Genomic DNA, 27791 nt, shown 5'->3' with positions numbered 1-27791 from the left:
ATACAAATCTTTCTTTATCCAAAATAGTAGCTGAAATATTTGTCTGATGTCTGAATATGAACACAATTTTTAATATCTGATCATTAATAAAGTCAATTAACTACTTTAAGCTTAACAACCAAGTTAAAAAATATATTGAAAAAGCATGCATCTTTTATAACTCCTTCTCCCCCCGCCACAATGACTACATACAAAGACGCTTAAATCACAAGGAGGACTATAATGAGGCAAATACTTTCAAAAATAAACAGTTGGGGATCTGCTGTTGAACCCAGTGTGTATGGGTAAGATTTTCAGCCCTCAGCTTTCACTTGTGCATTGACAAAACTGCAGGCGCATAAACATGTAGCTGAACTTTGGAAGATCAAGCACCAGTGCACACCCTTTAGACAACCTAACCCTAGTGCATGCACGTGTTTGCACCTTCACCTATGTAACCCATCATGATTCCGATTCAACAAAGCATAGAAGCACCTATTTAAGTCCTGGATAACGTCAAGTGGAATTAAGCACTTGCTTAAGTGTTTTGTTGAATCTGGGCATGAGGCCAGTGAGTTTGTCAGATGGGGTGTGTCAGGGAGCCAGCAGCATGAGGTCCCCCAAGTGATCTTGGGCCAGTGGAGAACCAAGTGTAGTAGAGCTCCACTCTACCAGGCCCCTACAACAGAACCGGGGTGGGCGGGGGGAGCACTACACGAGCAAAGAGTTTCCTTAAGCAGTGTAAAGTGGCCATAGTAGACAAGCGAATGGAGCCCACAGTCGCCCCTTCAAAAAGCTTCCAGTCAAAATGGTGTGAATGAATGTGTATTCATGTATGTAGGTCCCTGTATAGCACTGACCACTATGGTGTCCAAGTGGGAGGGAGACGAAAGAGAAAGAGGAAGGGGAACAGATTTTGATCTTAATTGCACAGGCATAAACCCTGAGCAATCCCACTGATGAGATTTAAAACAGCCAGAGGGCATACATTTTCTTCATTCTCACCACTATTAGCAATGTGTGTTTTTATGTGTGACTAGGGAATGCAGCATGGCCTAGTAGATATTATCCCCATTTTACAGATGAGGAAACATAATACTGATCTCCTTTGTAAAGTCAGCTCCTTTGTCAGCTCTCCTGACAAAAAACACTATATAAGAAGTAGATCTGATTATTAATTACAGTTATCTTATCACTTATGGCTAAGATATGAGGAGCAGGAACCTGTCTTTACAGAGTACAATAGCTGTTGCCTTGTCTTTTGTATGCTGTAGAATATAGTGGCTTTCTAGGAATTCCTTTCTTTTTCATTCTAAAGCAGGGGGTTGCTATTAGGAAGAATTAAGAAGCACCCACATGGCTATTATGGCAGGCAGAGAGTGTTGTTTGTTGATCAGTGAATCTTCAATCGTGCTAGCTTAGGTGCCACTTGGTTTGGAGTCAGTATTTTTACTCAGTTTAAAGCACTAAGACCTTTGTCATTAGAAGCAGTGTGCATGAAATTGATGGCACAAACAGAATAAGAGGCCAAGAAAAATTCTCCCCACTTCTGAAAAGGAAACCTGCGGAAATGCACAGGGACTTACATTAAAGGTCACCCGTTCACAGAGGAGGAGAGATTCTCAAAAGCACTTGAGTGTCAGGTTCACGATTCCCATTGAAAGTCTCTGGGATTTGTTCTCCTGAACTGCTATGGAACTTTTGAAAATACCTACTGCACTCAGGAGAAATGATTACATCTGGAAAAGGGGAAGGAGCCAGAGTGAAGCAATATGTTAACAGAGGCAAAAAGTTGAAAACCAATCAAGAATTGGTTAAAACCAGAAGCATTTATCCAGAGCCCACTGAACTTTGGAGGTTCTGATAAAAAGGGATCTAGACCGGAACCATTCCTGGTTCTGGCTCCTCTCACTGGAGAAGTTTTGCAAAATCAAAGCCACCTCTGATTTTGCCCTCTCTAAGGCAAATGGTAATTCAGGAATAATTAATATGCAGCATCTTATTCTCTTTTCAGGCATGCTCTAGTGTGTTCTCTTAGTGTTCCGTATGTTTACATTTCATCACTTTCTTAAAATATACAGTATGATTCACATTAAAATGTAGAGCCAGGAGACAATTGTGCAGATGCCATCTCCATCGCTGGCAGCTTCGATCTAATTTTCCCTTTCCACATTCCACAAAGGCAATAATAAATACAAACTGCTTTTGCATTAAGAATTGTTGGAAAATGGAGACTGCTGTTTGAAAGGTCAAGGCCCCATCTATAGTGTCACTGTGGAGACTGGTTGTATGGAGGAGTAAGAGGGTGGGAGGGGGAAAGAGGTAATCTCTTTCCTTGCTGCTTCCTGTCTGTCTGTCCGTCTGTCCATCCATCCCAAGAGGTAAAGATTGTTCTCTTCATTCCAAAATGGAGGAGTTGCCATATTAGACTGCTACATGATAACAGCAGTTGTCTTACTGATATAGTTTCTCAAATTCAACCTGCAAGGAGTACACAGTAAATGATGCTCGCTACACTCTTCTTTGAGATGTTTACTTAACATATTACTATTTTCCACAGAACATACACATTTTTAGGGCTTCTAAGCAATCCTTCTTAACATGGAGCAATGGCTCTGAGATCAGAGTTTATCTGAGAGAAATCAGTAAGGACAAGATCCTAACTTTATAAAATCAGGACATGAGCCAAACAAGGCACAAACACATAACTCCCCCTAAAAATCTCATTAATATTTGTTGTGCAACCAAAATTAAGAGATTGGGGCTGGGACTCTGAAGGTTCAAAGTTTCAGCTACCTTGTGTTAGGTGCAGGTTTCTGCAACTTTGGTACAGACCCCAGCTTTCTGGCATGCAAGTTTTTCACCATTAGAGAACATCTGAAACTGAAGGAGATGAAAATGATCTTCCATACATTGCATTCTTTTGCAATTACTGGGAAAGTTGGGGGCGGATGGTGGTGTTTGGGTTTTTAAAAGTATTTTTCCTGTCTTTTCAGAATTTTTGGCTACTCAGAGTATTTCAGATGACTGCAAATACACAGACATTATCTAAATGTTAATGAAAAGATCTTGGATCTTCTTATATAAAGAGTGAACTTCCCACGCAGCTAAAATAAAATAAAAATAATAATAATAAAAACCAGGTTTACAATCTGCTCTAGAGGCACCAGAAGAGCTACAAGAAAAGAAATTTTAAAGGAACTTGGTGTTAATCAGAAAGACAAACTAAAGGTTATATTTGTTGAGTAACTGAACAGTATCTGTCAACATCTTGTTTCTGACACTGGATGGGCCAACAGTGAGAAAAATGAAGTTCACAGATGACTGAAGCATTGCCTATTTTCACATATACTGCATGCTTCTATGAGTTTTTCCTAATTACATATACCAGATTTTTCGATCACCAAGGTCCTAAGAACCCATGGAACTGGATGGAATGACTCCTGTTGGCTTCAGCGAGTGCCGGATGTGGCTGTACCTATGAAATAATGATTACTAAAATGTGGGAGGTCAAAATGGATGTACTACAGATCACTGTGAAGGGAACTTTGAATTTCAAGATGTGATTTGCCTGTGAATAAGCTCGCTAATTTCAATAATTCATCATCTGATATATAAAAAAAAATCAGATACCTGCGTGGAGAGATAAAATTATGGAGAGCTTTGTAAAATATGGCAGCTTGTCTCTTCACTCTTCCCAGAAATAGGAACACTGCTCTCCTTAACTGACTGCCTCGTCTTCATGACCCCCTGGAGCCTCCACACCATCTATCTACCCTCATTTCCTTCTATACTCTAGCCCATTCCCTGTGCTTCCCAAATGCCAGGCTCCCACATTCATCCTTCTTCCATGCTGCACCCATCAGAAACAGCCTCCCAGTCTGGTTCCCTTTGCCTCTTTCCCGAACTCAACGTAAAGACCCATAACTCCAACCATAGCCTAGAAAATAAACATGAAATCTTATTCCTTCTTCAGCCTCTCAGCTTCTCTGTGCTCAGTCACTGAACCTTGCAAAGGTACTCCACTCCCATCAGACACACAGAAACTACCTGTAAAGCAGCTCCAGATGGCAAGAGTCATGGAGACACCAACAGTACTCAGATCATATTGATGGTTAGGGACGCCAGTGTTAGATAAACAAAGGTTTCTGAGCATCTACCAAAAACCAGAACTGCAATCAGGAATGCAAGCTAGTAAGAAGGCCAACTAATACAAACAATACCTAACCTGGGTATCCCTATCCCCCTAAGAACACCACCACCTCAGAAATAATAATAAACAAACACTTTCCTCCCTCCACCCAACAAAGTTAAAAAGAGTTAGAAAAGTCATTTGCCTGCTCTGGTGCACAGAGGGCTTGTGTGAGTAATACTTAGATACAGACTGCATATGACTTTCAAACAACAAATATATATAAAATAAATTCTATTTTTTCTCCCCACAGCCGGAAGCTGTCTAGGCTGAGGGTCACCTCTGAATTTCTTGTCTATTGAAAAGTGATTTAAACTCCACCTTATTTCAGTATGAATGTTGGGCATGTCATAAGATTTATTTTCCCGCAGGCAATGAACAAAAAGAAAGTCTGCATATTTTAACTAATTGCACTGATGTTTGCGTACTCTGTCCTAATGTTATATTACAGCCGTGTCAGTTTATGCTATTTCCATCTGAGTGTGTACATCTGAATATGGATGTAGGATTCAACATGTAAAAGGCCACCTTTGTTTAGGTATGAAGAGCTGCATAATAATATTATTCTTTACATCTAGCATTGTTCCAGAGGCATTTATGTAGTTGTAGCACATTGGCTTTGGGTTCTACCACTCTGGAGGACGGATGTCAAACACTGGCCTTCTCAGTCAGGACATCTAACAAGGAGAGTCCTCGTTGCTCTCTGGCAAGCAGCAAGGAAGGTGACTTTTGCCATGGGTTGGAACCTTTCATTGTGTTCTCCCTTTCTTACAGACCAGACCTTCAGCTGAAAGCCTCTGTGCCCAGAAGGTATCAGCTGACTTATCATAAGGTTTTATTCTGCAAAACCAAACATACTAACACATAAAAACAGGGGATTTATTTTCTAATAAACAAACACCAACTTGCTATTGACACTCAATACTGCACTGTCTACAAAGAATTATTATACATTATTTGCACTAGAGTAATATCTAGTGGTCCCCCATTCCCTTGTGCTAGGTGTTGTACAAACACAAAACCCATGCCCTGAAGAGCTTACAGTCTAAGAGTGGAAGAAAGGAAGTGTTGTTAGCCCAGTTTTAAAGATGGGGAACTGAGGCACACAGGAAGCCTGTGGCAAAACCAGAAACTGAACACAGATCTCCTTGGGTCCCAGTCCAATGCCTTAACCACAAGACCCTCCTTCCCTAAGGAATCATAGAATCGTAGGACTGGAAGGGACCTCAAGAGGTCATCTAGTCCAGTTCCCTGCATTCATTGCAGGACTAAGTATTATCTAGACAATCCCTGACATGTGTTTGTCTAACCTGCTCTTAAAAATCTCCAATGATGGAGATTCCACAACCTCCCTAGGCAATTTATTCCAGTGCTTAACCACTCTGACAGTTAGGAAGTTTTTCCTAATGTCCAACCTAAACCGCCCTTGCTGCAATTTAAGCCCATTGCTTCTTGTCTTATCCTCAGAGGTTAAGAAAAACAATTTGTCTCCCTCCTCCTTTGTAACAACCTTTTACGTACCTGAAAACTGTTATCATGTCCCCTCTCAGCGTTCTCTTTTCCAGACTAAACAAACCCAGTTTTTTCAATCTTCCCTCATAGGTCATGTTTTCTAGACCTTTAATCATTTTTGTTGCTGTTCTCTGAACTTTCTCCAATTTGTCCACATCTTTCCTGAAATGTGGTGCCCAGAACTGGCTGATACTCCAGTAGAGTCCTAATCAGCATATCTTGCTTACAGCACTCCTGCTAATACATCCCAGAATGACATTTGCTTTTTTTCCAGCAGTGTTACACTGTTGACTCATATTTAGCTTGTGATTCACTCTGACCCCCCAGGTCCCTCCTTCCTAGGCAGTCATTTCCCATTTTGTATGAATTTATAACTGATTATTCCTTCCTAAGTGGAGTACTTTGCACTTGTCCTTATTGAATTTGATCTATTTACTTCAGACCATTTCTCCAGTTTGTCCAGATCATTTTGAATTTTCATTTTATCTTCCAAGCACTTGCCACCCCTCCCAGCTTGGTACCATTTGCAAATGTTATAAGGGTAGCCTCTATACCATTATCTTAATCACTGATGAAGACGTTAAATAGAACCAGACCCAGAAATGACCCCTGCGGGACCTCTCTTGATATGCCCTTCCAGTTTGACTGTGAACCATAGATGTCTGAGAATGGTTTTCCAACCAGTTATGCATCTACCTTATAGTAGCTCCATCTAGGCTGTATTTCCCTAGTTTGTTTACGAGAAGGTCTTGTGAAACAGTATCAAAAGCCTTACTAAAGTCAAGATATCCCACATCTGCAGCTTCCCCCCATCCACAAGACCTATCCTGTCCTTGATCTTTCTCTTGCTTCGAATGTATTTGTAGAATGTTTTCTGTTACTCTTTATGTCTTTAGCTTTTTTAATCTCATTTTGTGCCTTGGCCTTGCTAATTTTGTCCCTACATACTGGTGGTATTTGTTTATATTCATCCTTTGTAATTTGAACTAGTTTCCACTTTTATAGGACTCTTTTTTGGGGTTTCAGATTATTGAAGATCTCCTAGTTAACCAGGGTGGTCTCTTTGCCATACTTCCTATTTTTGCTACGCAGTGGGATGGTTCCCATAATAATGTCTCTTTGAAAAACAGCCAACTGTCTTGAACTGTTTTTCCCTTTAGACTTCTTCCTATGGGATCTTACCTACCAACTCCTGGAGTTTGCTAAAGTCTGCTTTCTTGAAATCCATTATGTTTATTGTGCTGTTTTCCATTCTACCATTCCTTAGAATCAGGAACTCTACCATTTCATGATCACTTTCACCTAAGCTGTCTTCCACTTTCAAACGCTCAACCAGTTCCTCCCTATTTGGCAAAATCAAACCTAGAACAGCCTCTCCCCTAGTAGCTTTCTCCACCTTCTGAAATAAAAAATCGTCTCCAATACATTTCAATAACTTGCTGGAAAATCTGTGCCCTGCTACATTTCCATAGCATTTTCCCAACACACGTCTGGGTAGTTGAAGTCCCTCATCACCACCAAGTCCTGTGCTTTGGATGATTTTGTTAGTTGTGGGGTTTTTTTTAAAGTCTCCTCCACCTCTTCTTTCTGGTTAGGTGGTCTGTACTAGACCCCTACCATGACAGCACCCTTGTTTTTTACCCCTTTTATCCTTACCCTGAGACTTTCAACAAGTTTGTCTCCTATTTCTATCTCAACCTCAGTCCAAGTGTATATATGTTTAATATATAAGGCAACACCACCTACCTTTTTTCCCTGCCTGTCCTTCCTGAGGAAGCTGTACCCTTCTATACCAATATTCCAGTCATGCATATTATCCCACCAAGTCTCTGTGATGCCAACTATGTCAGAGTTGTGTTTATTAACCAGCATTTCACGTTCCTCCTGTTTATTCTCCATACTTCTTGAATTAGCAAACAGACATCCAAGATGCTGATTTGATTTCCCTCCTATGTTCTCTCTTGTCTCTCCCTTATCCCTGCTATAACGGCCCATGCTCCCCCCAGATTCTGACCCTTCTCCCAGGTTTCCACGTTTTTTTACTTACCTATGGACTTTTGTCACTTGCCCCCATTGAACCTAGTTTATAGAATAAAGTATACATCAGTGGTTCCCAAACTTTAACAGCCCGCGAACCCCTTTCACTAAATTGTGAAATCTCGTGAACCCCCTCCTAAAAATGAATATTTCCAGGGATTTAAGTTTAAATTTCCTCCGCACTCCATGGGGCTCCTGCTGCTGGACCCCATTGACCGCTCCGGTCAACTGAACTCCTCTGAGCTCGGGCTGCAGGTCCTGCTGACCGCCAGGGCTTGGGCTGCCAGCCCAAACTGCCCAGCCCCGCTCTCCCTGGGGCTCGCGCTGCCAGCCCCACATGGAGCGCTGAGGTTCAGGCTGCCGGCTCCCCCACTGATGGGGGCAGGGCTTGGGCTGCCAGCCCAAACTTCCCGGTCCAGCTCTCCCTGGAGCTCGGGCTACCGGCCCCGCGCAGAGCACTGGGGTTCGGGCTGCCGGCTCCCCAGCTCATGGGGGCAGGGCTCGGGCTGCCAGCCCCAACTGCCCTGCCCCGCTCTCCCTGTGGCTCGGGCTGTCTGCCCTGCAACCAGGTCCCACCTGCTCCCTCCAATGCCCGAAGTCCTCTGGCCGCCATTAGTGAAATTTTTCTGGCAAACCCCCTGTAGCATTCTGTGAACCCCCAGGGGTTCGCGAACCCCAGTTTGGGAACCACTGGTCTAGATTAACCTCTGAGGAGACTTGTTTAAAAGGATTTTTTCAATCCTTCTCTTTCTTGAGGTGTTTCCATTTTATGTGGTTGAAGGAGCAAATGCTATGTAACTTAATAAATAATATTTACTTCTGTGAATTTGTATGGGTTCTCTTAACTGAACTGCAGCACTAACACATAAATAATAACCCACATGAGTGGACAATATGGGACCCTTTTAGAGACCAGTCAGCTTTACGGGATGTACACAAGCTAGAACAAGCTAGAACTTACCCTGAAGGATGGGATTGCTGAGGCAAACTAACATGGCTGGGAGGTCTGTGGTGCCTGAAAGGAACGGTTGGAAACTTCAGGAGGGGACCTGCAAAAAGGCATGATAAATCACCCAGTGTACGTAATGGAGAGACAAGAGGCTGGAAAGTAGTAAGGAGCAGAACCAATGAAGAACAGCCTAGGCAGTAAGAAGTAGCGCAGAAGCTCATAGGGTGAAAAGATACATTCCCATAGGTAAATACATCCAACATGGTACATTATTATGGGCAAATACAGGAACTCCTCACTTAAAGTCATCCTGGTTAACGTTGTTTCGTTGCTGATCAATTAGGGAACATGCTCATTTAAAGTTGCGCAATGCTCCTTTATAAGGTTGTTTGGCAGCCGCCTGCTTTGTCCATGACTTGCAGGAAGAGCAGCCCGTTGGAGCTAGCTTGTGGGGGTTTGGAACCAGGGTGGACCGGCAGCCCCCCCATCAGCTCCCTGCTCCCCTAAGTTCCCTGTGCAGCAGCCGCCCAGCAGGATATCAATTGCTGGCAGTTCAGCTGTCCCTCCCCCCACTGCCCTGTGCTACTCCTACCTCTGCCTTGGAGCTGCTCCCGGGAGCCTCCTGCTTGCTGTGCAGGGGAGGGGGCTAATGTCAGCGTGTCCCCCTCCCCCCTACTCCTGTCCCCCGCTTACTCCTTCTCCATATAGAGCAGGGGAGAGACACAACAGAGCTCAGGATGAAGAGAGCTGGCCACAACGGCAGTCTCAACTTCCTGATCTTTTTAAAGGCAATGTACTTAAAATGTGGTGTCAGCATACTTAAAGGGGCAATGCGCATCTCTCTCTCTTTCTCCCACACACAGGGTGTGTGTCTATGTCTCTGTCTGCCATGCTGTCTCCCCTCCCTCCATTCGTGCTGTGTTGTAGAGTGTGAGGCTACATTAACAACAATGTGTTAACCCTTGAGGGCTCAGCCGAATGCTAGTTCATCATTTAGCAGTAAGGCATTCCCTGGGAAATATCCCACCCTCTAACTTCACCACCTCAACCAAGCTTCAAAATCATCATTGCTGTGTACAGTATTAAATTGTTTAAAACTTATACTCTGTGTGTGTGCGTATATATATATAGTTTTTTGTCTGGTGAAAATACAGTTTTTTGTCTGGTGAAAAAAATTTCCCTGGAACCTAATTCCCCTCCTCCCCCCTCCATTTACATTCATTCTTATGGGGAAACTGGATTCGCTTAACATCGTTTCACTTAAAGTCGCATTTTTCAGGAATATAACTGCAACGTTAAGCGAGGAGTTACTGTACATCCAAGCACATGAATGATGAATTTTTCATAAACAGAAGGATCTTTTCTGTCCCTTTTTTAGGCTGCACTGGGCCACTTTATTGTTCCTCCATTTTTTTAAATAGCTTTAGCCTATAGAATATCATCTTCATACTTTTATTCAATCACTCATTCAGGTTTATTTCCCATTGAAAATGCAACGAAAAATACCTGAAAACTAGTTCCTGAGCCCTGGCTATCATTTTTTTTTGAAAGAAACTTTTCATTAAGGCAAAGCTACAATAAAACGTTAACACACGACAACATAAATTCATAATTCAGGATCACATTAATATTCAAAGAACCTGGCTCAAGATTCCGGATTGCTGGCTGGGGAGCCCACCTTCTGTAAGTATGCTAAACATGGTGACCAAATTTGTAAATACATATCCTCTTTTTGGAGCTTCTCTTGTGTATGTACTTGGGTGAAAGGTTTCCCATTAGAAGGACAGTCCATCCCTACAGCCCATATTTATTGCCTAATTCTCTCTTTCATGACTGGACTGAATTGATATGATATCATTAGAACGTTTTCCTGCGCAATTTCCTAATAACCCATTTAAAATATTTTTTCAACAAGGCAATTAGTCTGACAGGCTCATTCCTGGTAAACTTGCTTTTAAAAATGAAACAGTGGACATCATTAACAATGAATATTTACCACACAGTGGTATTCCCGATACTTAGAATGTGAAATACCTCAAATACCACAGTAAATTTAACTACTGTGGGTGGTAAAGATCCAATTTAATGTTCCTCACTGTATTTGTGTGCAAAAGAGTTCACTAAATTAGCTTTTTTAATTCTGCTCAACACAAACAGTTGGAGGTTTTTAAAAATGGAATTCCCTCTCCTCTACTCAGCCCACAAAAATCACTGCTAGGCCCAAACTTTCCATATCAAGCACTAGCCTAGAACAAGTTGTTTTGGCCAAGTTCTAAACTTTCAAGGGATCAGAGGTTTAGTTGGGCTGGGAAGTGTAACCACAGCTAATCTGCATTTAACCAGGATTTATTTGGTGTGCATATTAGGCTGGAAATCCCATGAGAACACTCTGGTGAAATTTTGAGAACCCCTTGTTATTAGGATAATTGGAAACATAGGAGTTGCCATACTGGATTTGACCAGTGGTCCATCAAGTCCAGAATCCTGTCTCTGACAGTAGCCAGAACCCAGCTGCTTAAAAGAAAGATGTAGCAAAACCCACGGCAAGCAGTTATATCTGGATAACCTGCCCCCAGAGAGTTTCTTCCTAACCCTATTAAGTAGAGGTTGGCTTGTGCCCTGAAACAGGATCCCTTCCAAAACCTAATGGAAGCTACTGATAGTATAGCTTTCCAGGAGGTAGCCTAGAACTCACCTTTACTGACCCAGAGGAAGGGTGGAGGGGTTTGAACATTTAAAAAAGAAAGAACACTGCTAGACTTTGCCAACCTCAAAAAGTGCAGGCTTGGTTTGAGTTTCAGAAGAAGGTTCATCCGTTCTTGTTTTATATGAAGTGGTTGGCTCATCACTATTATAAATCCAAAATAACTGGGGTTTCTACTGCAGAAGGAAATTCAGTTACAACCATATTATTATAATAGTGTAATAAAGATATAGATGTAGTCAATGTTAGGATCAAAGCACCCTCCCTCCCTCTCTCCAACAGCCTTCTTAGTTAAACTTACTTCATACTTGGAGCCAACGCTTTGTTGAATAACATATTCAAAAATTAAGGCGTCTATGAAATATGGCTTGATTTCCAGAATAGTAGGCACCCACAACTCCAATAAAAGTCAATGGGAGCTGCAAGTGCTCATCACCATTTAAAAAAGACCAAACAATCCCTGTGTGTGCTCACAGTCTCACATTACTTCTTCAGACACCACCTAAGCTCACCCATACATCAGTGAGTAACACTTTCTCTGCAAACGCCATAAATCTGTTGTCAACTGCTAAAAACATCCAAAAGAACTTTGTATTTTGTTACCATAAATGTTGAGGGAGAAAATCCTTCTTGCTTCATTTATGTAGCAGCAAAGCAAAATGTTTATTCATTTTACCCATGGACAACATCATCTCCTTTGAAAAGAACCTGTGAAATAATTTCCAGCAATATATTTATAACCGTTGTCTTTATTAAACAGTTTTCTCAGCACATTAGCAATTTTTTTTTAATTCCGGGTTCAGAACAAAGGAGTTTTTTGCCCTCATTTTCTTCTGTACCATCAGGCTGTTATGCCAGTGTTAAATAATTCTCTCACAACACTTCCGAAAAGCTCTATGCAAAGGTGTCCAAATTCACATGGCTATGGTTTCCAGTGTGTAAGGTCTAACCTGGAGTCTGACAAAGAACCATAGAGTGTCCCGCACCACATCCAATTAAGAATGCTTTTCCAGAACCAAGAGCTGTGATTGGCTTCGGGGCATAAACATTTGCTTCTGTGCCATCACCACACATCCCATGTTCATTCCATCCCCAGGAGAAACAATGACCACCTAGGGGAGAAGGGAAAAAAGTTTCAATAAGAATATTTGTTACAAACCAATGTAAAAAAAACAAAACTGGCTCTTTTATGGGAGGGAGTATAATCAGCCATCTTCTAATTATCAGAGAATAAGTTACAATCTACCTATTCCTTCCTGATTCCTAATAATTAAAAAGCAAGGAAGAGGGTTAACAATTGATTAATAAGATTACAATTTATTATTTTTACAAGTCTCACAAAAGCGTGCTGGCACCTTAAAGACACAAAATAAAACTCTCCCAGAAAGCTTACAATTTAGTGCCCCCATCCTGTAAGCTGTTCTGAGAAGGCAAACCCCAGTGCCATGCATTGGACTATTTACTTTAATCCCACCTGCACAGAGTGGCATGAAGAATCAAGGTCTATGTGGACAAAGTGGCAAAGGAAGGAAGCAATACAATCATATATTTATTCCTATTTTCACTTTAATTCTCACGGCTTTTACTTGTGTTTCTTTTTATATGAACCCCTGGCAACTTGCATTGCTGTTATTTGTGACACCTTCTTATCTTCTTTGATGTGTCTTACCTCTTTAGTTTTATATTTTTGTTATTTTCTATTTTTATTATTTTCTTTTTAACTCATATTCTTTCCATCCCAAATCAAGATCAATGTATTATCATTATAGTACCTCAAAACACTCCACAGAAATCTTGTTCTATAAATGGTCAGTACAAGAGGAAAAACTCTTTTACTCTGAGCAGTGGTGCATGTTCCATCTGTGAAGTGGTTTTTGTGTACCAGAATGCTCTTTTGAGTTTGTGTGATCAAACAGAAATTCATGGTTGTAATGTAATTATGTTTCTGCTGCAACTGGCTCTTTTGAATGTCACAGTGAAATAATGGTATCAAGTATAATTCTAAAGTCAAATGGAAAACACAAAACCAAAAAATGCAATAAAGGTCACAGTCCTGAGATAATGTAATATCTTCAAAAAGAAAAGGAGTACTTGTGGCACCTTAGAGACTAACCAATTTATTTGAGCATGAGCTTTCGTGAGCTACAGCTCACTCACGAAAGCTCATGCTCAAATAAATTGGTTAGTCTCTAAGGTGCCACAAGTACTCCTTTTCTTTTTGCGAATACAGACTAACACGGCTGTTACTCTGAAACCTGTAATATCTTCAAAATTCAGGAAGGGACCATTCTAGATGTTGGCCAGATCACCCTTCTCCTTTGAGCTACCCTAATCTACTTACGCTAAGTAATGCATTTACCAGGAGTGTTAAAATGTTCTTCTTCTTTCATAATTTTTTTTCAAAAATTAAAATGTTAGTAAAGCCAGGTATTATTAAACACAAAACAATATTGTATTCTACAAACTGATTTCCCAGTAACCTCTGCAGGAGATAAGTAAGGGGAATCCCTTCTGACACAGTACAGTAGTTCCTCAAAGCTGCATGAATGTTCTATTAACAACCTGAGCTCTGCCACAAGTGCACATTTGGAGCCCAGACATTTAGATGCAGTACCTGCTGTGCTGCATGGGAATACTAAAAAAATTATCAGATGTATAGCACAGGACCGTAAGTGTGTCACTCTGAAGAACATGGATTTATATGAGCAACTAAGGGGTTAATAGGAATTTCCTTGTAAAGTTCAAGGCCAGACTATACCGCATTAAGGTATGTGAGTCAACAAATACATCACAAAACAAGGGACAGTGCTGACTTCATCATATAACAGTGATGCGGAAAAAAAATGAACTATAGCATACAGCAAAATCTTCTACATTCAGAAAATTTCTTTTACACAATAATTAACACATGGAACTCATTGACACAAGATATAACTGAGTCCAAGAGCCTAGCAGGGTAAACAAAAGAGTTAAAGAATAGATAAAAGAAAATAGTTACACTTTACATATGAACATTCACAATTATATTAAAAAAGGTAAAAGAGCAGCAAAACCCACTTAAAGAGATAAGGCCATTTTTCTAGATCTGTTATCTGGATACCCTCTATCCACTATTCTGTTTTAGAAGATAATTAATTAAACTACTGTGTTTTCACGGTTTCAGCATATTACCAGCAATCCAGTATTTAATGGGTTCAGGATTAAATTTGCGCTTGTTTGTCTAACTCAGCCTCTCTTCAACACAATTCAATACAGTGAGTATTCAGACATCTCTTTGGACATGCCTGGAGCTGTGGTTACCCGTAGCGACACTGAAAAACAGACACCTTTGGCCCATAGTATGGATTAGTCCTGGTTAGGATATTAAAAAACGTAAATAATAAAATAGCAGAGATACTAAATTTCAGCATTAACAAGTAGTTAATTATCATGTAATAGCTGACACTGTAGGCAGGAAGCTAAGGCTATGTGACACCTACTTAACTAGGCCAAGCATTAGTAAATCATAATTCTAAACCCAGAGTAGTGATGTGCAAGCTGGTTCAGACAGCATTTCCCCAGTAAAATGCCACTTATGTTTAGAACAGCACTCATGCCAAATCTTTTTTAAGATGGAAGAAGATTCAGGGACATTTTTTCACTTGTGGATCCCATTCAGCACCAAAACGGAAAGTAACAAAATACAGAGAGAATGGCTGTTCCCATGGAATTTCCAGGCAGGACTAGACATGCTGGAAATCCTAAGAGAAAAGGTTGGCCTCATTTCCCAGCCCTATTTTGCAGACTCAAGAGAATTGGCTAGTTTGAATGAACATCTGAGTAGGTGGATGCTTCTCCATATCTAACCCTGCCGCTGAACCATCAAAGGTCAGTTTAACCTGTCTGTGCCTCAGTTTTCCCATCTGTGAAATAAAGATACCACCCATCTGCCTTTGAAAAGCACTCAAATCCTGCCTGGAACTTGCTACATACCATAAGTAATGAGTTTGCAACCCAGGGAAGAGTCACAACCAGGGCTTTCGTCCTGGCTATGCTGGGGAGGCAAAACTTTTTTGTTGTAACATGATGGCTCCAATATGGAAAATGTTGCAATCATCTTACATGATTACTCCCAATTAAAAGGAAATATGTAACAACTTTAATTAAAATAAATGTCACCTGAAAAATAATAATCATTCCAGAAATACAGATCAGAGCATAACACATTTATGAATCATGTTTTTGCTTTTTTTTAAACTTAACCAATAACAGCCTATTGATTTTAAGACTCTACAGAGACTGTAACAAGCAGATTCATCTCACTTTGCGTTTCAGTCAACATACTGGTCTCTTTCCTCGCAGGTTCTTTGAAGGTGTTACGGGAAGATTTAAGAAAAATGTTTTCTGAGCTACCAGTTTTCTCCTACCCCCCCCTTACCTCATTCCCATCTTCCCCCAATCAGAGCTGCATTTAAAGGTCTCTGATCTCACTGAATATAGGAGAGCTTTCTGGGCATGTTCAACACCAGCATGGGTAACATTCTCAGCAAGCAATTATGGCATTAGTTCTCAACTCTTCCCATATTGCTACCCCCTTTGCCATTCTCAGATCACTCTTCTATCTAGCAGCGATCTATAGCCATTTAAGTGAAATATGAAGTGCTGGAAGGTCATGATCCCACAACACCTGTTTGTGATCCCTAGATTGTGAACCCCTTAGTTATGGTACCTTGATGTCATGCTCAACCATCAATTTCCAGTCATTTTATAGTAAGATTTAAAAGCAGTTAGTTTAGTTTTCAGAGGGGTATCTTCCCTACATTGAATTGTACAGAAGGGATGTAAAATACATTTAGAGTATTGCTTACCAGGACCATTTCTGTGCATGTCTTGAATGCACAGCAGTCACTATTAAGGAATCAGCATTTGCTAAGAGTTAACACATTAAAGTATCTGAGATACAGGACCTCCTCGAGTAGGAAAACCATCTAGTCACGTTAATAGGGAATAGAATTTTGGTAATTTTACATTTTTCTGCAACATCTACTGTTACCACAGCCTTTTCATTGTTGCTATGAGCTTTGTGGTACAAAAATATAAGTGATTAGTCCAACACACAAATGCAATTGGCTGATTTGTTTCCATAGTGATTACTATTTTATTTGTTTGGAGAATTTTTATTCAGCTCCTTCAAAACCAAATGAGCTGAGACCAGCATGTTTTGAGTCATCTGGAATAATTAAAGTGCTATGTGGAATTACTGCTACAGCAAATATTTAAAAAAATGGAACAAGAAAGAGCAGTAGATGACTTACTTGGACAGATAACAATGTCTAACTACATATCTTTTAAAAATACCACAGAGGGTTTTAAAAGCCCAGAAAACAGCAGACAAAAACATCTCCCTAAAACTAAAGAATGCCTGATGGCTTAAACAGTGACAGTCTTTATTTATATGAGAAAAGAGAAAGAGTGATTAAAAGAATTTTGTACACAACAGGCTACTGTACATAACTACAGGGTGCCCCAATTTTACAAAAGTGGTAAAAAAAAGACAATGAAGTCTGGTATAAAAGAAAAAAGTACTAAAGCAGATAAGCAGGGAGGAGCTGATTTGTGAACAGTCATAAAGGCAAGGACCAGAAACTTGTATTTGATTTGGTGGAGAAGCGAGAGCTACTGGAGGAATTCAAAGAACAGCGTCATGCCGTCTGGAGTAGCTCACAACCGAGAGTGCCAACCAAAAGCAGAGCAGACACCCCAAGCTGGTGGTATGTTCTATAATTAGATTTCACCAACCCAGTAACAAATATGAACTCCTGAAGCACTGTACCAGTCTTACCATGGAGTCACAGACAGTCCCCTTGGGCACTCCAGTCTATTTTACCGCCCAGGCCTGCTGGACTTAGTGATAAATGGTCACTTACACCAAAGATCACAAAATATTCAGGTTGCTCCCAGTCCCAAGAGACCTGTCTCTTACCCTAGGTCAATGTGTACCTTACATCTCACACCAAAGACAGTGCTTGTAGACAATCCTGTAATAAGCTCACTAAAGGTTTAATAACTAGGAAAAAAGAAATGAGAAAGTCATTTACAGGTTAAAGCAAGCAACCATATATACACAAATGAGTTTCAGTCTGTGATTCAAAAGGTGACAGATTTGTAGTAATCTGTCAATCCAAAATGTCTTTCAGGGCTAACCCATGCCAAGAAGCATGGGGATCTTTTTGCTTTTGTTTAGGAATCTTTGCCCCCTGGAGTCCAGACAGCATAAAACAGATTCAGTTTCCCCTTGTGAGAAATTTTTATCCCCTCCATTCCAGAATCCAAACTGATGGGATGAGTTCATGCATAGGTCTCCCCTTCCTGGAGGGAGTTAGGAATGCAATCAACAGGTCCTCTCTCCTTTGATGCTACACAATATCTCACTGGCCTTCAATGGGTCATCTTATACGCAGGACAAGCCCTTTATGTTCATTAATGCTTCTTTTACTGTTTGGTGAGTTACACAATTACAGAGGTTTACAATGCAAACACACAATACAACTTTACACCATGGGTAAGGCTATGAGTTTGTCACAGAGGTCACGGAAGTCATGGATTCCATGACTTTCTGTGACCTCCGTGACTTTTGCAGTGACCGGTGCACCTGACTCAGGGGCAGCTCAGGCAGCCCCTGTGCCAGACGCACTGGCCATTGCTGGGGCAGTTTCAGACCACCGCCCCCCACCCCTCAACGGCAGTTTGGGTGAAGGAGGGGCAGGGGGTTGGGGCACGGGATGGGGTGAGGCGGGCTCTGGGCAGTGCTTACCTGGGGGGCTCCCCAAAAGTGGCAACATCCCGCTCGCTTAGCTCCTAGACGGAGGTGTGGCCAGGCAGCTCTGCCTGCAGGCACCACCCCCACAGATCCCATTGCTCATGGTTCCCAGCCAATGGGAGCTGCGAAGCTGGAGAGAGATTGCTGGGACCAACACAATGCCCAGGCTTCGGGTTTGAGTGACAAGGAAGATGGTGGTGTTTTCTAAAGTGATGGAGAAAAGAAGGGAGTCTGGAGCAAGACAAGGAGCTCAGTTTTGGAAATGTTAAGTTGTCAATGGAGAAGCAGCAAGACCATAGATTTGTGACTCATCAGTGTAGAGACAGAAGTTGAAGCCATGGGGTCTACAATTAAAATTTAGGACAACATAGCTATAGTGCTTATAGGTATGCTACTACAGTGCCTGTAATGCAGACATGGGCTACATTGTATGAGCTGATGAAGATACCTAGAGAAAAGGCATTAGAAGGAGAGAAGAGTGGGTCACGGACAGTGTTTTGCTTTGATTCCATTTTGGGGTATTTTTGTTTGTTTTTTCCTTCCCTTTTGATCATAAGAACGGCCCTATTGGGTCAGACCAAAGGTCCATCTATCCCAGTATCCTGTCTTCTGACAGTGGCCAGTGCCAGGTGCCCCAGAGGGAATAAACAGAATAGGTAATCATCAAGTGATCCATTCCCTGTCACTCATTCCCAGCTTCTGGCAAACAGAGGCTAGGGACACCATTCCGGCCCATCCTGGTTAACAGACATTGATGGACCTCAATGAATTTATCTAGTTCTTTTTTGAACCCTGTTATGGTCTTGGCCTTCACAACATCTTCTGGCAAGGAGTTCCACAGGTTGACTGTGTGTTGTGTGAATAAATACTTCCTTTTATTTGTTTTAAACCTGCTGCCTATTAATTTCATTTGGTGACCCCTAGTTCTTGTGTTATGAGAAGTAGTAAACAGCACTTCCTTATCTACTTTCTCTACACCAGTCATGATTTCATGCCTATTCCAAATTGATTACTAATAAAATCCTGAAGCAACCACAACAGCCCCACATGCTTTCAGGCAGAAATTCAATTTTTATGAACATGACAACCAACAACAAGGCTCTGTGCCAGATCTTTTTGGATGAAATGCCATTACAAGTGATGTGTATTAATACAGCTAAAAATTGTTTCTAACTGAATTTAAAACAAGCATTGCAACATGTTCTCATATCTAATGATTTATGCATATGGTAGAGGCAGGGAAGAAGAAATTTGTTTGTTCGGTCTGTGGGTTAAATTGAGTAACCTTTTCACAAAAAGAAAAAGGAGTAATTGTGGCACCTTAGAGACTAACAAATTTATTTGAGCATAAGCTTTCGTGAGCTACAGCTCACTTCATCGGATGCATTCAGTGGAAAAAGAAAAAGAATTTTTCTTTTTACGGATATAGACTAACACGGGTGCTACTATGAAACTTTTCACAAAGGCATGTTATTACTGCTGTTGCCCTTTCCCTCTTTAAAGCGTAAATATTCTAAGCATAAATGAAATCAGGAGATTTAACAAAACAAGTCCAGTGTAAAGCCAGAGAAACTCCACTTAATACTTCGGATTTCCACCAGTGTAACAAACCAGAATTTGTCCCTAAAATCCAAAATACTGTGAAATGCCAAAGGTGAAGCAAGTTTCCCCAATGTAGGTTTAAATCACTTAGGTCTAAAGCCCAACCAAACTCCCACTGAATCTGTCTTCTTTAATCACATGCGTATGAGCAGCAGACTTTAGACTACCACAGGCAGGTGATAATTAACCATATTATTCCAGGTAATCAGAAAATAATGTGTGCAACCAGTGCATGTATTAAACTGGTTTTACTGGCTAGGAGAAAAACACTTTTAAAAAAAATAAATGTTCACCATATTGCTTTATGAGGTGTTATATAAAGGTCATATGACTACATAACACCCAGGAACCCACAACTATTTGGACAGTCTTCATATTTAAACATATTGTTCTACAGGCAAGCTGTCAAGGTTCCTTCCCCAATCTGAACTCTAGGGTACAGATGTGAGGACCTGCATGAAAAACCCCCTAAGCTTATTTTTACCAGCTTAGGTTAAAACTTCCCCAAGGTACAAACTATTTTAACCTTTTGCCCTTGGACTTCATTGCTGACACCACCAAGCATCTAACAAATATATAACAGGGAAAGAGCCCGCTTGGAAACGTCTTTCCCCCCAAAATCCTCCCAAACCCTACACCCCCTTTCCTGGGGAAGGGCTTGATAAAAATCCTCACCAATTTGCATAGGTGAAAACAGACCCAAACCCTTGGATCTTAAGAACAATGAAAAAGCAATCAGGTTCTTAAAAGAAGAATATTAATTGAAGAAAAAGTAAAAGAATCACCTCTGTAAAATCAGGATGGTAAATACCTTACAGGGTAATCAGATTCAAAACATAGAGAATCCCTCTAGGCAAAACCTTAAGTTACAAAAAGACACAAAAACAGGAATATACATTTCATTCAGCACAACTTATTTTATCAGCCATTCCATAGAATCATAGAATAGAATCATAGAATATCAGGGTTGGAAGGGACCCCAGAAGGTCATCTAGTCCAACCCCCTGCTCGAAGCAGGACCAATTCCCAGTTAAATCATCCCAGCCAGGGCTTTGTCAAGCCTGACCTTAAAAACCTCTAAGGAAGGAGATTCTACCACCTCCCTAGGTAACGCATTCCAGTGTTTCACCACCCTCTTAGTGAAAAAGTTTTTCCTAATATCCAATCTAAACCTCCCCCACTGCAACTTGAGACCATTACTCCTCGTTCTGTCATCTGCTACCATTGAGAACAAAACAGAACAACACACAAAACAGAATCTAACGCATATCTAACTAGATTGCTTATTAACCCTTTACAGGAGTTCTGACCTGCATTCCTGCTCTGGTCCCAGCAAAGGCAACGCACAGACAGAAAGAAACTTTGTTTCTCCCCCGCTCCAGCTTTGAAAGTATCTTGTCTCCTCATTGGTCATTTTGGTCAGGTGCCAGCGAGGTTATCCTAGCTTCTTAACCCTTTACAGGTGAAAGGGTTTTTCCTCTGGCCAGGAGGGATTTAAAGGTGTTTACCCTTCCCTTTATATTTATGACACAAGCAGTACCAATATTAGCAGCTAAGATACTTGGGGGGTTAACATAGTTACTTGTAGCATTGTGTAAGCGTCAAAGGGGGGGGTCAATTTATGAATTTGCCAGGGTGCCAGTTAGATTTTTAAAGCCGAAATCTAACAAACTAGATTTGCCAATATATAATAAGAACAGGAGTACTTGTGGCACCTTAGAGACTAACAAATTTATTCGTTAGTCTCTAAGGTGCCACAGGTCACTCCTGTTCTTTTTGCGGATACAGACTAACATGGCTGCTACTCTGAAACCAATATACAATAGAATCCAACAGGATAACCCCTTTTTAGCAAGTTCAGGGAGCATTAGCTTACTAGTTTTAATGCTGGGTTCTTCTCAGGTCAACTTTTAACTTGAGCAGTATTTCTCAAAATCAGGACACTTGCTTATTTTTAACCAATCAACAACTTATTAATTCTCCCAAAACCACATTAATATATAATCAACAGTTCTTCACTGAAAGGTAGACACAACCAATTGTATGTACTATACACACATTACAGTCTTGCACACAATCATCACAGCCTGGAGTTGAGGCTCAGCAGTTATATGACAGAACAATCCAAATTACCAAGATTTCTTATTACATTTACTTACAAACATCAATTCTCAATTCTTTAATACCTAACACATTTATCACACTTCCAAGATACACTTGTGCACTTTAAAGAGTGTGGTTAGTATAGTTCGAATGGATTGGTCCAAAAGAGATAAGCATAGAATATTAAAAGAAATTGCTTAACACAATTCTTTTCAATTTCTCTTAGGCCAATTTTGTTTAGACATACAAAGGTGTTCAAATCTAAAATATGGTTACTTGAGGTCTCACTAGAGAGACTCAGCAAGATAACCTACAGTTATTTATATTAAAATATAGAAGGGGAACCCCAATCTTTGCAATGAAATCTCACCACATCTTCTTATCTGCTTAACTCTGAGTTGGGGAAGAGACCTTTCCACATGGCTGGTCTGAGTGTCAGTCATATTTAGGATTGTTCGGCTTCTTGTTCTCACTGTTCCCATAGTGAGAGATTTTAGTTTATGTACCTTAATTTCAGGGCTCATAGAAGGAGGCCACCCTCTTATTCCTATTGGAAAAATGCCAAGTGAGTACTTAGTTTTTAGCTCTTTTGGCTTCTTTGCTGCTTCCGCTGGTATCAAATAGAGGGATTAGGTGTATAACAAACTTCTTCAATCCTTTTCTTTTCAGAGGCTTTTTACGTTTGATCTCTTTCAAAGATTTTATTTCATTATTAGCCTCTACTATTAATTGGAATTGAAGCATTTTCTATTAATATCCTGAAGAAATACCTTGATTTATATCTTTTACCATTTCTTCTTCCTTGTGCCAGACAATTCCTATTACTTCTAGAGTGCAGCAATTATTTACAACGAAAACCAACAAAATCCTATTAATATTCTAAATTTGGAAGATATACTGCATACATTGTTTGATTTATATTTAACACTTTCACATTATAATCAAACAAGAGTCTTTTCCGTATCTAGAAGGATATAGATCTGACTCAGAAGGCACACAAATGTGCAGATTCTAATTTGGAGTGAAAGACAAATTATCCACAGTATATTTGATTTACAAAGAAAACAATGTCTAGTTAATCCTCTGGGGTGAAAACATGTGACCTGGATTTCTTGGGGTAAAAGGTAGTTTGTCCAATTTGACCTTCAGTCTTACAGACAGTCATTTTACTTAACTGCAGGTTCCCTGCCCATCTCTTGATCCCCTCACAATTTGCAATGGCTCTCTTTACATAAGGAAGCAGGGTTTCACCCTTACTTGGTAGCTTGGATCTTTTTTTTAAGCTAGGTTCAGAGGAAGAAAGAGGTTTTATTCATCTGCATAATAAGAGAGAGTCTTGCCTAGGTGATTAACAATACACTCATTTAGCTATTTTATTTTCTATTCTTGGTGAGAGGAACTCCTGACCTTGAATGATCTGTGTGTCTTTAGACAAAGTGTCTCACATAACATGATCCATTTTCTTATTGTCTTTACTTCTTAGGTGGATCCAATTTTGGGATAAATATAGGTGGATAGTTTTTCTAATGTGTGAGGGCCAGAAAGAATCAGTAGTCATTAATCAATCAAGGCATATCAGTCCCATATATCCCTTACAACTGACAGCACCATCGTCAATACAAAGGTTAGGTCAAGAATTTTCTTATGTAAAACCTTGGTAACTGCACAATTCATGGATTTCATCAGATTCCTTTCACACAGTGCCAAGTTCCTTTTTCTTGATTCAGCAAGTTTTTTTTTTCTTTTGATTCATTATAGAATTATGAGAAACCATGCTGTTTTGCTTTACAGGAGACACGTGCAAAAAACAGCTAAAATTTCAGAGTTTTGCCTGGTTTCAGGTTGGAAACAGGTTGATTCTACTAAACCACCAAGATGAAATCATGACGTAGCCTGGGCAGGGTTTGCTTCAAACACAGCCCAAGTTTACTAAATTCACAAACTATTCAGAAAATGTAATCTTGAGTTTACAGGATCTGTTACAAAAGTTTAGTGCAGCTCTAGTTTATAGTTTCTCCCTCTCAGCAACTCTCGAGTACTCTGGGTAAAATAATTATTTTCCCTTCGATTAGCACCTTTCATCCAAGGATCTCAAAGCACTTTACAACCATTCATTAAGTTTCAACATGGTAGGAGAGATTAGCATCCCTCTTTTACAATGGGGATATTATAGCCCACAGAAGTCAAGTGACTTACTCGCAGTCACACAATGAACCAGTGGCAGAGCCAGGAATAGAAATCAGGTGTCTTGAGTATCAGGGTTTGTCTATACTTACAGTGCTGCAGGTGCACTGCTGTAGCACTTAGTGAAGATGCTACCTATGCAAACGAGAGAGCATCTCCTATTGGCATAGGTACGCCACCTGCCCGAGAGGTGGTAGCTATGTTGATGGAGGAAGCTCTCCAGTTGACATAGCGCTGCCTACACCAGGGGTTAGGTTGGTATAACTGCGTCACTCGGAAGTGTGGATTTCCACATCCCTGAGCAACACAGTTATGTCAACATAATTCGGTAGTGTCGACCAAGCCTATCACTGCTTTAATGATATGAAGGCACTCGATTACCTGCAGGAAACAATACACCACAACATAGAGGTGATTTTAACCATATGTCTTCCATAATATGTTGTAAGAGACAGAAAATAGTAGTTCCCTTTGATGTTGCCAGGGAGCCTAGCCTTTGAAAATATAACGTACAATGAACTGGAAAAAATATCTCCTTGTCTTTTTGGCAGTGGCTGTTCAGTTATGAGAGGAAATGATGGACATGTTTAGAATCTGAGGAACAAAGTGAAAATGAATTATCCGCTATTGAAGGGAAAACACAATGGTGTGGAAGCAAATGTATAAGCTAACACCCAATAAATGGAAGGTCTGCACACTCTATAGCACTCATTAAAGACAATGCTATTAATAACATTAACAGGGGAAAAGGGAATCAGAAAAGGCAGGATTTCAAGATATTGCAGGCCACGTATGGAAGTACATGATGATTAAATGAATTACATAATGCCAGTTTTGTTAAGAATTATGGAAGTGAATTTACACCCACTCTTTCTAGTTATCTTGCTTTCCAGAAAACCTCCTTTTAAATTGCTACTCAAGGAGCTCAGGATGATTATTCTCTTGAGAACTTTTGTCAGACTGCACAATGAGCATCATGATCTCTGAGGAAGGCAAAAGTTTGTGCATTTCCTGGTCTAAAACACAATATTTAGATGAGGACAAAAATTATCTCCTGTTATTGCCCAGAGTACACAGCTAAGATGCTGAAGACAAGCTGGTCTGAAACCCAATTTCCACTCATAACCCATCTTCAAGCTAGTTGATGTGGACCAGTACTTCCTCCCAGATACACATGGTATCCCTGAGTCTCCTTGTGCAGTGGTTTTCCATCAGTGGAACTCAACTGCCTTCAGTGGACTCACTCATGGTTTACATTGGTGTGAAAGAAGAATTGCAGCTGTTGACCTTGACTTTTTATATGGCACTATGTCTAAAGTTTTCCCCAAGCACAGTTAGCAGAAATTATGATCACTACTTCTTCCTGCCAATCTTTCAGTTATTTGCAACAGTGTTGTAGCAATGTTGGTCCCAGGATATTAGAGAGACAAGATGGGTGAGGTGCCTTTCCCAGACTTGAAGAAAAGCTCTGTGTCGCTTGAAAGCTTGTCTCTTTCACTAGCAGGAGTTGATCCACTAAAAGATGTTACCTCACCCACCTTGTCTCTCTAACCTTTCATTTACTCACTGAAAAGTTCTACCAGACTTGTTATTGCTTTTGAATGCTCTACATGGTGGCATCTTTAAAGCATAGGGAGACTAAAACTAACTAAAACTTTAAGACTCTGCATTTAATAACAATGAAGTAGTGATGGTGTCTGCTTGTTGAGGGACTGCTTGACATTCTTAGCCAATGTGGAGTATCTCTCTGTGTGTTCCTCTTCTCCCTCAGATTGTTCTGTGGTTCACCTGATGCCTCCGCTACTCCACTAGACTACACACTATACTGGTTGTTGGGATGTTTCAAGGTGCTGGAACTCCTTTTACCTTAATTTTAATTCATTCTCTAATCTTAGAAGACTAAACTGCATAATCATAGAATAATAGAATTGGAAGGGACCTCGAGAGGTCATCTAGTCCAGTCCCCTGCACTCAAGGTAGGGGTAAGTATTATTGATTGGGGATTGAGAGTGTCACTTTCTGCCATGTCCAATATGTGAAAATAACAGGATCTTTTCAATAAGAAACATTGTATTACATTCAGTCACTCTTACTTACACCGAGTAGGACTGTACTTATCATACAACCCTACTGAAATCCACAGGACTGCTTGTGAAATAAGATGCTATTCCATGTGTGTAAGGTTATTGGAAGCTGACTCTATTTCACAAAACACGAAAAACACTTTTCACTAAGATCCTAGCAGAGGGTCCTCCCACAAGAGAGACATGGGCAAAGCAGGCTGTAGAAAGGCATCTGCCTAGAATACAGGTCATAGGAAACTCATTCTGCTTTGCCCTGCACTGTGGGTGTAAAGAGCTATCAAATCAAAATGAACTGGTGTAAATGACTAACCAGGTGCAAGGCAATGGCGGATTAAGCCCCTTGTTTTTGCATAATTAGAATTTAGGACACTACATCCAGATCCTGGAGTGGCACCTTGAATTTGATGCCATCTTCCACAGACAATCAGGTAAGACATCAGATATCATGGTGATGAGTGCAGCATAAAAACATAAATAGTCAGACAATCTTTCAAACTGCATCATCATTACCTATTGAGTACAGACACTTGGCACTACACACAGCAGATATTACAGGTGTACCCATTGCTACTATGACAGCATTTCTTTTTTGCTTCATTGGTCAAGATCAGAAACAAAGCCTCATATGAACTTTCATGATTCCTCCCCTCATGAATGAAAGTCCAGAGACAGGATGGGTTGGCAAGTAACAATTGATTTTAGAAGTATTATTTTTTGTATTGTACTTTGGTCTAGTTATGAATATGTAATTATTTAATATAATTTTTAGGTGCTGACAATGTGCCCAGTGCTGTACAAGACAGTGTCAATCCCTGACAGTTTACAATAAAAACTACTTTCATTTAAAACAGCAGTTAAAAAGTTATTTATATAGTCACAGCTACCTAAAAATTCTCCTGGCCTGCAAGGTATTCCCTGCCCTGAAGGATGATTTCCATTGAATAACAATTAGTTATTTTGTTTTTTAAAAAAGAAAATCATTCTTTTCTAAAGGAGAGCATATAAAATCCTGTGTAATTCCTGTTTATTTTCTGAGATGAGGAAATTTTGCATCTTAACTCTACATGAAAAAATATTTATTATACATTAGGTTTGGATTTAACATGGATTCCATTTGTTTTTTCTTCTTTTACATGATCAGATGCCAGGTTGCATTTTGGAAAGTGTGCGGCTGAGTTTTGGGATGCGTGTAATAACGGGTGATATGATTGTATGTGACTGTTGAGTGATGTCCGAAACAATTGCTTGTTGATATTAAACAAATGAGGGATTTTTGCAATGCCTCACAAGTAACCTGAGGTGAACCCCAGAGGTCACTTGATGCAGAGACAGAAATCCAAAGTCAAGAGCAGTGCAGGGAAATGCTGAGTGAACTTCCACTTTTTCCATTGATACCAATAAGATTTTCACACAGCCAGTAGTTCATACGAAGGCTGTCTCAGCAGTTAAAAAATAGCTGCAGTTTAACAGCAAGCTAGTTAGGTACTCTGACTCCAAGCGTATGTCTATTTTGCATAATAAGCCAGGGATCAGACCTGTAATATCTCATTTGAAAATGTTTATTGTTAGCTATTCGTAAATGAAACCTTCCTCTTTCCAGGCATCAGGCGTGGCACCCTAGGTTGAAGAGGAGAACTGATGTTTAA

General features: G+C 40.3%; 2 protein-coding genes across 5 annotated transcripts in view; one reads left to right on the top strand and one right to left on the bottom strand.

The window, feature by feature from the left end:
• The window catches only part of SERGEF (secretion regulating guanine nucleotide exchange factor), a 422577-nt gene that overhangs the window by 152429 nt on the left and 242357 nt on the right, over nucleotides 1–27791 (bottom strand). For all 4 annotated transcript variants that reach the window (XR_014711938.1, XM_084630056.1, XM_084630055.1 and 1 more), the window contains 2 exons: nucleotides 12324–12485; nucleotides 8682–8769 (listed from right to left, as the gene is read on the bottom strand). Coding sequence is in view for 3 of the 4 variants with exons in the window: in XM_084630056.1 (XP_084486182.1) it covers nucleotides 8682–8769; nucleotides 12324–12485 (250 nt within the window). In the remaining variant the exon portion in view is untranslated. The remainder of the gene's footprint in view (nucleotides 1–8681; nucleotides 8770–12323; nucleotides 12486–27791) is intronic.
• KCNC1 (potassium voltage-gated channel subfamily C member 1) overlaps nucleotides 1–27791 on the top strand; it is a 197659-nt gene that overhangs the window by 158703 nt on the left and 11165 nt on the right. The window lies entirely within an intron of this gene.

The sequence above is a fragment of the Lepidochelys olivacea genome, assembly GCF_965140295.1.
Source record: "Lepidochelys olivacea isolate rLepOli2 genome assembly, chromosome: 6".
Taxonomy (NCBI): domain Eukaryota; kingdom Metazoa; phylum Chordata; order Testudines; family Cheloniidae; genus Lepidochelys; species Lepidochelys olivacea.
This window is presented reverse-complemented; position numbering and strand designations above follow the sequence as displayed.